Source organism: Pseudoliparis swirei, chromosome 2 (assembly GCF_029220125.1).
Source record: "Pseudoliparis swirei isolate HS2019 ecotype Mariana Trench chromosome 2, NWPU_hadal_v1, whole genome shotgun sequence".
NCBI classification, from domain to species: Eukaryota; Metazoa; Chordata; class Actinopteri; order Perciformes; family Liparidae; genus Pseudoliparis; species Pseudoliparis swirei.
Genome location: NC_079389.1, coordinates 22,017,566 through 22,030,884, shown reverse-complemented (window position 1 = coordinate 22,030,884; position 13,319 = coordinate 22,017,566). Strand labels below are relative to the sequence as shown.

The following is a 13,319-nucleotide window of genomic DNA, read 5'->3' as shown; positions in this document are numbered from 1 at the left end:
CAGAATGCCGTTGGCCGCCCTCGGAAAAGAGGAGCGTACACACACACGTTGTGCCCAAAATCACACGTATTGATTAGGTCAATTATTGATTTGCTCTGATACACGTTAATGTGTGTAAGGAATAATAAACGATCTACGACGGAAGTGGAGCGCGATCACCGTGACGACACGTTTTATTTTATCGGGTCATGTTGTCGAAGTCAGATTTTGCAACCGAGAGTTAATTTTTTTCTGTCAGAGATACGAAGCTGAGTCGAGATTGTTGTACAAGAGGGCAACTGTGAGAGAGACACACACACACACTCTCACACTCACACACTCACACTCACACACACACACTCACACACACTCTCTCGCCCTATCCCTCCAGTCTAAATGACAGACCTTGCTAACCACAGGGATCTAATTGTAGCGCCGCTCGTGTGTGTGTGTATTTGTGTATGCGTGAATGTGTGTGAGTATGTGTGTGTGTGTGTGTGTGTGTATGTGTGTATGTGTGTGTGTGTTGGCTAGGGGAGGGGGGGGCGACGACAAAACGTCTACCCAGGAATAGCCACCTGTGGCCTGGGCGATACTCTGGGGTCGCCTGGGTGGAGAAAAGGAACAGGTGAGGAGAGGAGGAGGGAGAGGAGGGAAAGGAAGGGAGGAGAAGGGAGAAGGATAAATGAGAAGAAAAAAGGATGAGAAGGGAGGAGTGAGAAGAAGAAGGGAGGTGGAGGAGGGAGAAGAAGGAAGGTGGAAGAGAAGAAGGGAGGAGGAGGAGAGAGGAGTAGATTGATTAAATTATTGCTGCGATCAGTCTCACTTGTTCGCTCTCTTCTGAAAGTTAGAGGAGATGTGATGTCATCATCATCATCATCAAAAACTGTTTCTAGAATTCAACTTCTGCCGTTGATCTGTAATCACTCTTAAACTGCCGTGTGTGTGTGTGTGTGTGTCAGTGAAGGATCATTATTACCGTCATTAATCACTACAAAAGTATGTTGACTTGTTCTCTGTGTGGTTACATAAACAGTTCACACACACACACATACAGTCACACACACACACACACATACACACTCACACATACACACACGTACACACTCACACATACATCCACACACACACTCACACATACATCCACACACTCACACACATATACACTCACACATACATCCACACACACGCACACACTCACACATCCACACACATACACACACACACACTCGTAACCTTTCCTCAGAGTTTTTCCTTTTCTTATAAATCTTGTTTATGTTTCAGATTCCTTGACCCTGTTAAATACGGGTTTATTTTGAGTGTTTACGTGTTTTATCGTGTTTATGATGTTCAACATTTTTCTTTGCTTGGAACAAAAATAAAAATAAAGTATTTGGCATCCACTTCAGAAATATGACACACAGTGAAGACAAAAAGAACAAGACGCCTGGAGCTCTGGAGCTCTGGAGTGTTATTCCCACATTAATAGTGATAAGAAGAAGACATTAATAATCATAATAAGAACACATTAATAATCATAAGAACATATTAATAATCATAATAAGAACACATTAATAATCATAAGAACATATTAATAATCATAATAGGAACACATAATCATAAGAACACATTAATAGTGATAAGAAGAAGACATTAATAATCATAATAAGAACACATTAATAATCATAAGAACATATTAATAATCATAATAACACATTAATAATCATAAGAACATATTAATAATCATAATAAGAACACATTAATAATCATAAGAACATATTAATAATCATAATAGGAACACATAATCATAAGAACACATTAATAGTGATAAGAAGAAGACATTAATAATCATAATAAGAACACATTAATAATCATAATAAGAACACATTAATAGTGATAATAAGAACACATTAATAGCGATAACACACCCTCTCAGCTCCTGGAGCTGCAACTATTACACGACCCACTACGACCATCTTTATAATCGATATGAGGATTTATTTAAAGAGGAAAAGTCCTAAATTAATCAAATTAATTCAACTTTTGGCCAGAATTTGGAGAATAATATTTGTTCTACTCTGGAAAAAAAGTGTAACTTGTCTTCCCCGTCTCCGCTCGGCTCTTATCGGCTTCTAAAAACGTCCTTTTAAAAAAAAATGTCCCAAGATCCTATGAAGAGGTTTGACGTGACTTGGCGGGTCTCGGGTACTTTACGGTATTTAAATCTGCCTCCCAGCTGGACTTTGTCTCTTTAATGAATTCCTGCTTCCGTCCATCTATTACAGTTTAGTGACTCGCAAGCAAACTGCATTTTATTGTCATCTTTTATTTAAATCGCAGCTTTCAAAGTGTGTGTGCCAGGAAGTCCTCTGATGTGAAATCAACACCAGGGTTATCTGGTCCCAGGGTTGTCAAGATGTCCTGATGGAGAGAGAGAGAGAGAGAGAGAGAAAGCAAGAGAGATAAGAGAGAGAGAGCGAGAGAAAGAGAAAGAGCGCGAGAGAGAGAGAGAGAATGTGAAATTCTGAATGTGTCTGTGGTGTAGTGCAGACTTTTGGCCACTAGGTGGAGCCGCTCTGCCCTGAAACCGCTGGAGAATGAACGTTTTCTTTCCCCCTTTTCCTTCAGATGGATCAGCTGTCGGACGAGGAGGTGGGGGTCCGGGGGGAAGAGGAGGAGGAAGAGATGGACAGCGACAAGGAGGACCAGGACCTGGACAAGATGTTCGGAGCCTGGCTGGGCGAGCTGGACAAACTCACGCAGGTACACAAAGTAAGAGAGCTCGCTTTGCCTGATTCTGCATGAGCCCTCAGAACCTCCATGTAGCGCCACACACACAGTCCAAACACACTGTGTGTGTGTGTGTGTGTGTGTAGAGTCTGGATGACCCTCGCCCGGAGCCCCCTCCCCAGCAGAAGGCTCCCCTCGGACAAGAGACCAACATGGCCAACTTCTCCTACCGCTTCTCCATCTACAACATCAACGGTAACACGCTACTTCTTGTTTTTTACTTTCTCCGAGTCTGATTCTGCAAACCACACACACACACACACACACACACCACCCGGCGTCTCACCGCCCCTCCCCCGTGTCTGCAGAGGCGCTGAACCAGGGCCAGAACGTGGACCTGGACTCCCTCATGGCCGACCTCTGCTCCATCGAACAGGAGCTGAGCACCATCAACGCCAAGCCCGGCGGCGGCGGCATGGCTCGCCTGGCGCTGACGGACACCAAGGTACGCCAACGCCAATAATCGTTTTGTTCTCGTGGTGTGAGTTTTATTTGGTCCGTACACACACACACACACACACTCCTTCTTTCTGTCTCCAGGTCCGCCAGAAGCCTCCAGCCGGGCGCAGTAGCCGGCAGCCGCCAGCAGGCGGTGGCGGTAGCGGCGGCGGCGGCGGCGGCGGCGGCGGCAGCAGCAGCGGGGCGAGCAGCAGCAGCAGCAGCGCCAGAGCGTCCCCCGCCGGCACCATCAGAGCTCCAGCCGGGCCGCATGGGAGGCCGGCGCTGGCCTCCAACTTCAGCCTCGATGACATCACCGCCCAGCTGGAGAAGGTGTGTGTGGGGGGGGGGGGAGTTTTTCTTTCCTCGTTTCAGCCTTCGTTTCCGTCGTTTGTTGTTGCTGGGCTGCCTTCATGTATTTTTTTACAGGTAATTAGCTTCTAGCTAACCCTGTTACAGCTAAGAAGCTTACCGGCCGCTAGTACCACGTGGATAGAAGCTAACGGTGCTTACAGCTAAAGGTTCTAGCAGCTAACGGTGCTTACAGATCACGTTCTAGCAGCTAACGGTGCTTACAGATAATGGTTCTAGCAGCTAAAGGTTCTAGCAGCTAACGGTGCTTACAGCTAAAGGTTCTAGCAGCTAACGGTGCTTACAGCTAACGGTTCTAACAGCTAACGGTTCTAGCAGCTAACGGTGCTTACAGCTAACAGTTCTAGCAGCTAACGGTGCTTACAGATAACAGTTCTAGCAGCTAAAGGTTCTAGCAGCTAACGGTGCTTACAGATAACGGTTCTAGCAGCTAACGGTGCTTACAGCTAACGGTTCTAGCAGCTAACGGTGCTTACAGATAACGGTTCTAGCAGCTAAAGGTTCTAGCAGCTAACGGTGCTTACAGCTAACGGTTCTAGCAGCTAACGGTGCTTACAGCTAACGGTTCTAATAGCTAACGGTGCTTACAGATAACGGTTCTAGCAGCTAAAGGTTCTAGCAGCTAACGGTGCTTACAGATAACGGTTCTAGCAGCTAAAGGTTCTAGCAGCTAACGGTGCTTACAGCTAAAGGTTCTAGCAGCTAACGGTGCTTACAGCTAACAGTTCTAGCAGCTAACGGTGCTTACAGCAGTGCGAGGAATGGCCAATAGGATCTCGAGCAGAAGAGCCGCTCGCTGGACGGGAATAAATGACAATATGATATGTTAAGTGTCGTATTCGTCATAAATATAAATTATTGTTCCAAAGGCTTTTTATATTTTGGACTTTAAGGTGTTACAAATGTTCTGAGAAGACCTCATGGGTTTTATCAGACTCTTTAATAACCCCCCCCCACCCTGCTCACCCACCAGGCGTCTCTCAGTATGGATGAAGCTGCCCGTCAGACCTCCTCCCACTCCCTTAGCTCCGCCTCCTCCTACACGTCGGCCACGATGCGGCGGCCCGGATCGTCTCAGCGGCAGCACCGGCGCACCGGCTCCGTCGGCACGGTCAGCGAACACGAGGTGAACTCGGCCTCTACGGCCTCTTTTCTTCATTTTTGGAGGATTTTGATTCCTTTCCAGTTTCATGAATCCAAAATACATTTAAACATTTTTCTGAACTTTTCTTTCTAAACTTTTCTTTCTTGATCATTTTATTCTAATCTTTTCTTTCTTGAATTTTTCTTTCTAAATTTTGTCTCTAAATTTTTCTCTCTAAACTTTTCTCTCAATTTTTCTTTCTAAATTTTTCTCTCTCAATTTTTCTCTCAATTTTTCTCTCTAAACTTTTCTCTAAATTTGTCTCGAAACTTTTTTTTCTAAATTTTTCTCTCTAAACTTTTCTCTCTTGATCATTTTATTCTAATCTTTTCTTTCTTGAATTTTTCTTTCTAAACTTTTCTATCTTGAACTTTTTATTCTGAACTTTTCTTTCTAAACTTTTCTCTCGAAACTTTGTAGGCGCATTCGATCGTTCGCTCCTCCGTCACCTCGGCGTCCGGCGTGTCCGTGAACTCCGCCTCCTCCATGAACTCCGCCTCCTCCATGGACTCGTTGGACAGCGTCCTTCGCGCCGACGAGCCGGCCGCCGCTCTGCCCTCGGCCGCGGGAGCCGATCATCCCCACACCGAGGTATGCGCCGACTTTTAAATTATTAATGTAATATTAATGAGCAAAAGGAATGTGTGAACGACTGTTTGGCTGATCCTCGTTTATGATGAACACGTCTTAAATACGTTGCGACCTCCTGAGGCTTAATCAGAGTTAAAAATAACATTTCCAGGTCGGCACCATGTTGGAAGGTCTAAAAACAATCCCAAAAAACTGCTTCGATTTGATTCTCAGAGAACATGTGACCACCCAATGGAGATTACAGTCTGTACCCGTAGTTTTACGCACTCTCAGTTGCCGGTTTATTAGGTTCTAAAAGCATAACATTGTGCAATACTCATATACTCCATGATGACAAGTTAAAGCCAAACCATATTGGACTACAAAATACACATTTAGCTGTTAATACGTAGGTTTTTGTGAGCAGCGTAGATGGTTTGAGGGTTTTATCTGCTGCAGTGTTGGGATTCTCTTCTGCTGCTTCAGGCCGTTTCTTCGCTTCCTCGAAGATCACATTTTTAAAAAAGCTCCGTTCTTCTGTCCCAGAAGACGGCGAAAACAAAAAAAAGCTCGCTCTGAATCTTACGATCCGCAGAAGAAAAGAGCCCAAAAACAGCTCCTGGCAGTTTCTTTTTAACCTTTTATACCTGGATCCCTCTTTTTGCTTCTAACCGCGGTGCCGAGGGAATCGAACCCTCGGCCCCCGCCGCTGTGACCGCGGCTCAAACCCGGTTCACGGAGGAGGAAACCGTGCGTCGCTCTGAATCCATCCAGTTCGCCCGCGGAAGCAAAATTCTAATAATGAGACGAGAGAGTGAGTCAGCAAAGGAGAGATGGAGAGAGGAGGGAGAGGAGAGGAAACAAAGGGAACGAGAAGGAGAGAGGAAACGAGAAGCGCCGGAGGATGAGCTGTAGTGTGTGTTGCTCGTTAGAAACTGGGACGACTGAAGTTTGAAGTCTTTTTTTAATTAATTTTTTTAGATTAAAGGTCACTTCATTAAAAATAATCCGTCTCATGTCTAATCGTTATTAGATAAAGGCGTGTTATTAAATACCTAAACAGGAAGTACACTTAACTTATCAACATAACAGCTGTTATGTGTCTTTACTGTCTGTGCAACCAAATCATGAGCTAACTATGATTATAGCATCACATAGACACGTATACACATACACACACATACATATACACACATATACGATGGATCATCGAGGTCTGGGTCCTGCTACCTGCTACCGACGACGCCACTGTCCTGTTGAGACTCCGCCCACTGTTGAGACTCCGCCCACTCCTCCTCCCCACCTCCATCTGCCTGATGGATCGTGGAGGTCTCCATCGTGAAATATGCCTAATATGAACTATTCATACACTCTGTCACATTCATTGAATGTATTTTAACTCTAAATCTGTCCTTCTGTACACATACACACATATACACCTCTAAACATTTATACACATACACACATATACACCTCTAAACATTTATACACATACACACCTCTAAACATTTATACACATACACACATACACACCTCTAAACATTTATACACATACACACATATACACCTCTAAACATTTATACACATACACACCTCTAAACATTTATACACATACATACATACACACCTCTAAACATTTATACACATACACACATACACACCTCTAAACATTTATACACATACACACATACACACCTCTAAACATTTATACACATACACACATACACACCTCTAAACATTTATACACATACACACATACACACCTCTAAACATTTATACACATACACACATACACACCTCTAAACATTTATACACATACACACCTCTAAACATTTATACACATACACACATATACACCTCTAAACATTTATACACATACACACATATACACCTCTAAACATTTATACACATACACACATATACACCTCTAAACATTTATACACATACACACCTCTAAACATTTATACACATACACACATACACACCTCTAAACATTTATACACATACACACATATACACCTCTAAACATTTATACACATACACACCTCTAAACATTTATACACATACACACATATACACCTCTAAACATTTATACACATACACACATATACACCTCTAAACATTTACACACATACACACCTCTAAACATTTATACACATACACATATACACCTCTAAACATTTACACACATACACACCTCTAAACATTTATACACATACACACATACACACCTCTAAACATTTATACACATACACACATATACACCTCTAAACATTTATACACATACACACCTCTAAACATTTATACACATACACACATATACACCTCTAAACATTTATACACATACACACCTCTAAACATTTATACACATACACACATATACACCTCTAAACATTTATACACATACACACATATACACCTCTAAACAGTTATACACATACACACATACACACCTCTAAACATTTATACACATACACACATATACACCTCTAAACATTTATACACATACACACCTCTAAACATTTATACACATACACACATACACCTCTAAACATTTATACACATACACACCTCTAAACATTTATACACATACACACATACACACCTCTAAACATTTATACACATACACACATATACACCTCTAAACATTTATACACATACACACCTCTAAACATTTATACACATACACACATACACACCTCTAAACATTTATACACATACACACATATACACCTCTAAACATTTACACACATACACACCTCTAAACATTTATACACATACACACATATACACCTCTAAACATTTATACACATACACACATATACACCTCTAAACATTTACACACATACACACCTCTAAACATTTATACACATACACACATATACACCTCTAAACATTTATACACATACACACATATACACCTCTAAACATTTATACACATACACACATACACACCTCTAAACATTTATACACATACACACATATACACCTCTAAACATTTATACACATACACACCTCTAAACATTTATACACATACACACATATACACCTCTAAACATTTATACACATATACACCTCTAAACATTTATACATACACACATATACACCTCTAAACATTTATACACATACACACATATACACCTCTAAACAGTTATACACATACACACATACACACCTCTAAACATTTATACACATACACACATATACACCTCTAAACATTTATACACATACACACCTCTAAACATTTATACACATACACATACACACCTCTAAACATTTATACACATACACACCTCTAAACATTTATACACATACACACATACACACCTCTAAACATTTATACACATACACACATATACACCTCTAAACATTTATACACATACACACCTCTAAACATTTATACACATACATACATACACACCTCTAAACATTTATACACATACACACATACAGGACTGTCTCAGAAAATTAGAATATTGTGATAAAGTTCTTTATTTTCTGTAATGCAATTTAAAAAACAAAAATGTCATGCATTCTGGATTCATTACAAATCAACTGAAATATTGCAAGCCTTTTATTCTTTTAATATTGCTGATTATGGCTTACAGCTTAAGAAAACTCCTATCTCATAAAATTTTAATATTTCCTCAGACCAAGTAAAAAAAAAGATTTATAACAGCTGAGTGTTTGTCAAGGCTCAGGAAACCCTTGCAGGTGTTTCGAGTTAATTAGACAATTCAAGTGATTTGTTTAGTACCCTACTAGTATACTTTTTCATGATATTCTAATATTTAGAGATAGGATATTTGAGTTTTCTTAAGCTGTAAGCCATAATCAGCAATATTAAAAGAATAAAAGGCTTGCAATATTTCAGTTGATTTGTAATGAATCCAGAATGCATGACATTTTTGTTTTTTTAATTGCATTACAGAAAATAAAGAACTTCATCACAATATTCTAATTTTCTGAGACAGTCCTGTATACACCTCTAAACATTTATACACATACACACCTCTAAACATTTATACACATACACACATACACACATATACACCTCTAAACATTTATACACATACACACCTCTAAACATTTATACACATACACACCTCTAAACATTTATACACATACACACATACACACCTCTAAACATTTATACACATACACACCTCTAAACATTTATACACATACACACATACACACCTCTAAATATTTATACACATACACACATACACACCTCTAAACATTTATACACATACACACATACACACCTCTAAACATTTATACACATACACACCTCTAAACATTTATACACATACACACCTCTAAACATTTATACACATACACACCTCTAAACATTTATACACATACACACATATACACCTCTAAACATTTATACACATACACACCTCTAAACATTTATACACATACACACATACACACCTCTAAACATTTATACACATACACACCTCTAAACATTTATACACATACACACATATACACCTCTAAACATTTATACACATACACACCTCTAAACATTTATACACATACACACATATACACCTCTAAACATTTATACACATACACACATACACACCTCTAAACATTTATACACATACACACATATACACCTCTAAACATTTATACACATACACACCTCTAAACATTTATGCACATACACACATACACACCTCTAAACATTTATGCACATACACACATACACACCTCTAAACATTTATGCACATACACACATACACATACTGACAGCATACAGCAGCTCTGTGCTTATTAATGTGTCCTAGAGGGGATCATTACACACACACACACACACACACAGTTAGATGCCGTTGGTCAATTTGACCCGATTCAATGTTTCACCCTCCTGTCGCCTTCGGGTCAATATGACCCGATTCAATGTTTAACCCTCCTGTTACCTTTATATTTACTAACATATTTTACCCTTGAGGTCAATATGACCCCAGCTATTAAAATCTCCAGAAAATTATTAGAATTAATATTGTTTTCCAAGTTTAAGTGTGAGGTACTTTATGTTTGTTTGTTGACTCCCGAAAGAACACCGACATTAAACATTGAATCGGGTCAAATTGACCCGAAGGCGACAGGAGGGTTAAATATTGAATCGGGTCAAAATGACCCGAATGCAACACAAGGGTTAATCAGAATAAATATATATAATAAAATAATACATATTTCAACTTCTATTCTAGGTGTTAAAGAAACCCCTTTTTAAGTAATTTAATAAACAATGATTATACAAAATTATATATATATATTATATTTTATGCTTATAAAAAATGATATATATTTATTTTAGAAGCATAACATTTATTATATATAGCATAAAATATAATAAATATAGATTATATTCTATGTTCCTAAAAAATAATAATTTGTTATACAGGACTGTCTCAGAAAATTAGAATATTGTGATAAAGTTCTTTATTTTCTGTAATGCAATTAAAAAAACAAAAATGTCATGCATTCTGGATTCATTACAAATCAACTGAAATATTGCAAGCCTTTTATTCTTTTAATATTGCTGATTATGGCTTACAGCTTAAGAAAACTCAAATATCCTATTTCTAAATATTAGAATATCATGAAAAAGTATACTAGTAGGGTATTAAACAAATCACTTGAATCGTCTAATTAACTCGAAACACCTGGAAACACATTTTCAAATGTTTGATTTTGTTTTGCTGTTATAAATCTTTTTTTTAACTTGGTCTGAGGAAATATTCAAATTTTATGAGATAGGATTTTAGAGTTTTCTTAAGCTGTAAGCCATAATCAGCAATATTAAAAGAATAAAAGGCTTGCAATATTTCAGTTGATTTGTAATGAATCCAGAATGCATGACATTTTTGTTTTTTTAATTGCATTACAGAAAATAAAGAACTTTATCACAATATTCTAATTTTCTGAGACAGTCCTGTATATATTATTTTTATAAGCATAAAATTATGCGTCTGAAAAATAATAATTCCAGCTTTACTAAAAATATACAGATAGTTAGTCTTTATATATATATATATATATATATATATATATATATGTTTTTATATATATATATATATATTAAAAAAATGTTTTGCCATGTATATGTCGGAGTAGATCCGCGTAGGTTGAAGAAAAGTGAGCTCACAAAAACAAAATAAAAGCTGCTTCGGTGTGTGCCGCCGGTGGCGTCGTCGTCATGGTGACCTCGGCCCGGGTGCAGGCGACCTCTAAGCCCCTCCCCCTCCCTGCCGCTGCCATGTGTTTCTGACGTGTGCAGCTCTCCTTCACAGGTGTTTTCCTCTGCTTCGCCACGCCGCTTCTCTGATCACACCTGTCAATCAAGCAGCAGGTCACTTCACCAGGTCTCTCTCTCTCTCTCTCTTTAAAGCACTCCTATCTGGACAGGGAAACCTCTCTGATTCTGAGAAACATAGCAGGGAAACCCTCCCACCTGCTGACCAAGGTGACGCCCCCTTCGTTCTGCACGCCCCCTCCTCTCTCCTCTTGCATGGCAGCACCCTTTGACCCCCCCCCCCCCCCTGATCGTTTGCTTGCATGCACGTTAACTTCTTTACTTCCTCTTTCGCCATCTCCTCCTCAGTCGTGTGTGTGTGTGTGTGTGTGTGTGTGTGTGTGTGTTAGAGATGTCGTGGTCCATGTGCCACTACACACCATACGTCTTGTGTCACGGATGAAGACGACCAATCCGTGTCCTTCTGGTTTGTGATGATGTGAAATGTGTGAAATGCGTCTTCTTCTATCCGCTGTGTGAGCATGAGGCTGTGATGAGGCATGACGACGTGTTGGAATGACTCGTGTCTCAACGCGACCGAGGACAGGTGAGCGTGAGAGGCGGAGCTTCTGTGTCTGCGTTCGTCCTCTGAAATGAAGAAGCTGACTCGAGACTCAAAACACATCCTTTCTAATTTGGTAGAAACCCTGATTTCAACATCCACGATACTTTTTTGCATTTAGCTTCCAGTGTGCAACAGGCAGTGTGTAGTGTGTAGCTTACAGTGTGTAGTGTGTAGCATTACATGCAGTGTGTAGTGTGTAGCATTACATACAGTGTGTAGTTTGCAGCCTTTAACCTCCAGTGTACAACAGGCAGTGTGTAGTTTGCAGTGTGTAGTTTGTGTGTTGCTGTGGCGCCTACAGAGCAGCCTGGTGCCAGCTAACACCATCACTGGGAGCCATGGGACTCCTCCTCTAATCGTGGGACGTGGCTCAGGGTCAGGAGGCCGGTGGAGGCCGGTGGAGGTCGGTGGAGGCCGGTGGAGGCCGGTGGAAATCGGTGGAGGCCGGTGGAGGTCGGTGGAGGCCGGTGGAGGCCGGTGGAAATCGGTGGAGGTCGGTGGAGGCCGGTGGAGGTCGGTGGAGGTCGGTGGAGGCCGGTGGAGGTCGGTGGAGGCCGGTGGAGGTCCGTGGGGGTCGGTGGGGGTCGGTGGAGGTCGGTGGAGGCCGGTGGAGGTCGGTGGGGGTCGGTGGAGGCCGGTGGGGTCGGTGGAGGCCGGTGGAGGTCGGTGGGGTCGGTGGAGGCGGTGGGGGCGGTGGGGGTCGGTGGGGGTCGGTGGAGGTCGGTGGAGGCCGGTGGGGGTCGGTGGAGGCCGGTGGAGGCCGGTGGGGGTCGGTGGAGGCCGGTGGGGGGCCGGTGGGGGTCGGTGGAGGTCGGTGGAGGCCGGTGGGGGGCCGGTGGGGGTCGGTGGAGGCCGGTGGAGGTCGGTGGGGGTCGGTGGAGGTCGGCGTTCCCTCGACTCGATGTCGCAACCAGGAAGAGGTTTTTAATGGGAATGCGTCGCGACGGTTAATAATCATTTCTGTCCTCGGAGCGATGACTCTTCATAACATGAGACCGCCTGTTCATTAGAGCCTCTGCTGCTCCGGAGCTAAAGCTGCTTTATGGCTAAAGGCAACGTGTGTGTGTATGTGTGTGGGGGGGGGGGGGGATTTGGTCAGCAATTTCATGATTTGATTGGATGACAAAGCAGATGAGGCCGTTTGATTGGAT

General features: G+C 41.5%; 1 protein-coding gene across 5 annotated transcripts in view; it reads left to right on the top strand.

Annotated features, from left to right (window-relative positions):
• Window positions 1–13,319, top strand: part of LOC130200581 (ras-associated and pleckstrin homology domains-containing protein 1-like) — a 59,643-nt gene that overhangs the window by 27,457 nt on the left and 18,867 nt on the right. For 3 of the 5 annotated variants that reach the window (XM_056424997.1, XM_056424980.1, XM_056424990.1), the window contains 7 exons: window positions 2,608–2,751; window positions 2,856–2,964; window positions 3,078–3,214; window positions 3,310–3,540; window positions 4,553–4,705; window positions 5,144–5,314; window positions 11,700–11,774. In XM_056424997.1, coding sequence (XP_056280972.1) covers window positions 2,608–2,751; window positions 2,856–2,964; window positions 3,078–3,214; window positions 3,310–3,540; window positions 4,553–4,705; window positions 5,144–5,314; window positions 11,700–11,774 — 1,020 coding nt within the window. The remainder of the gene's footprint in view (window positions 1–2,607; window positions 2,752–2,855; window positions 2,965–3,077; window positions 3,215–3,309; window positions 3,541–4,552; window positions 4,706–5,143; window positions 5,315–11,699; window positions 11,775–13,319) is intronic. The other 2 variants (XM_056425006.1, XM_056425015.1) reach the window with 2 other exon arrangements.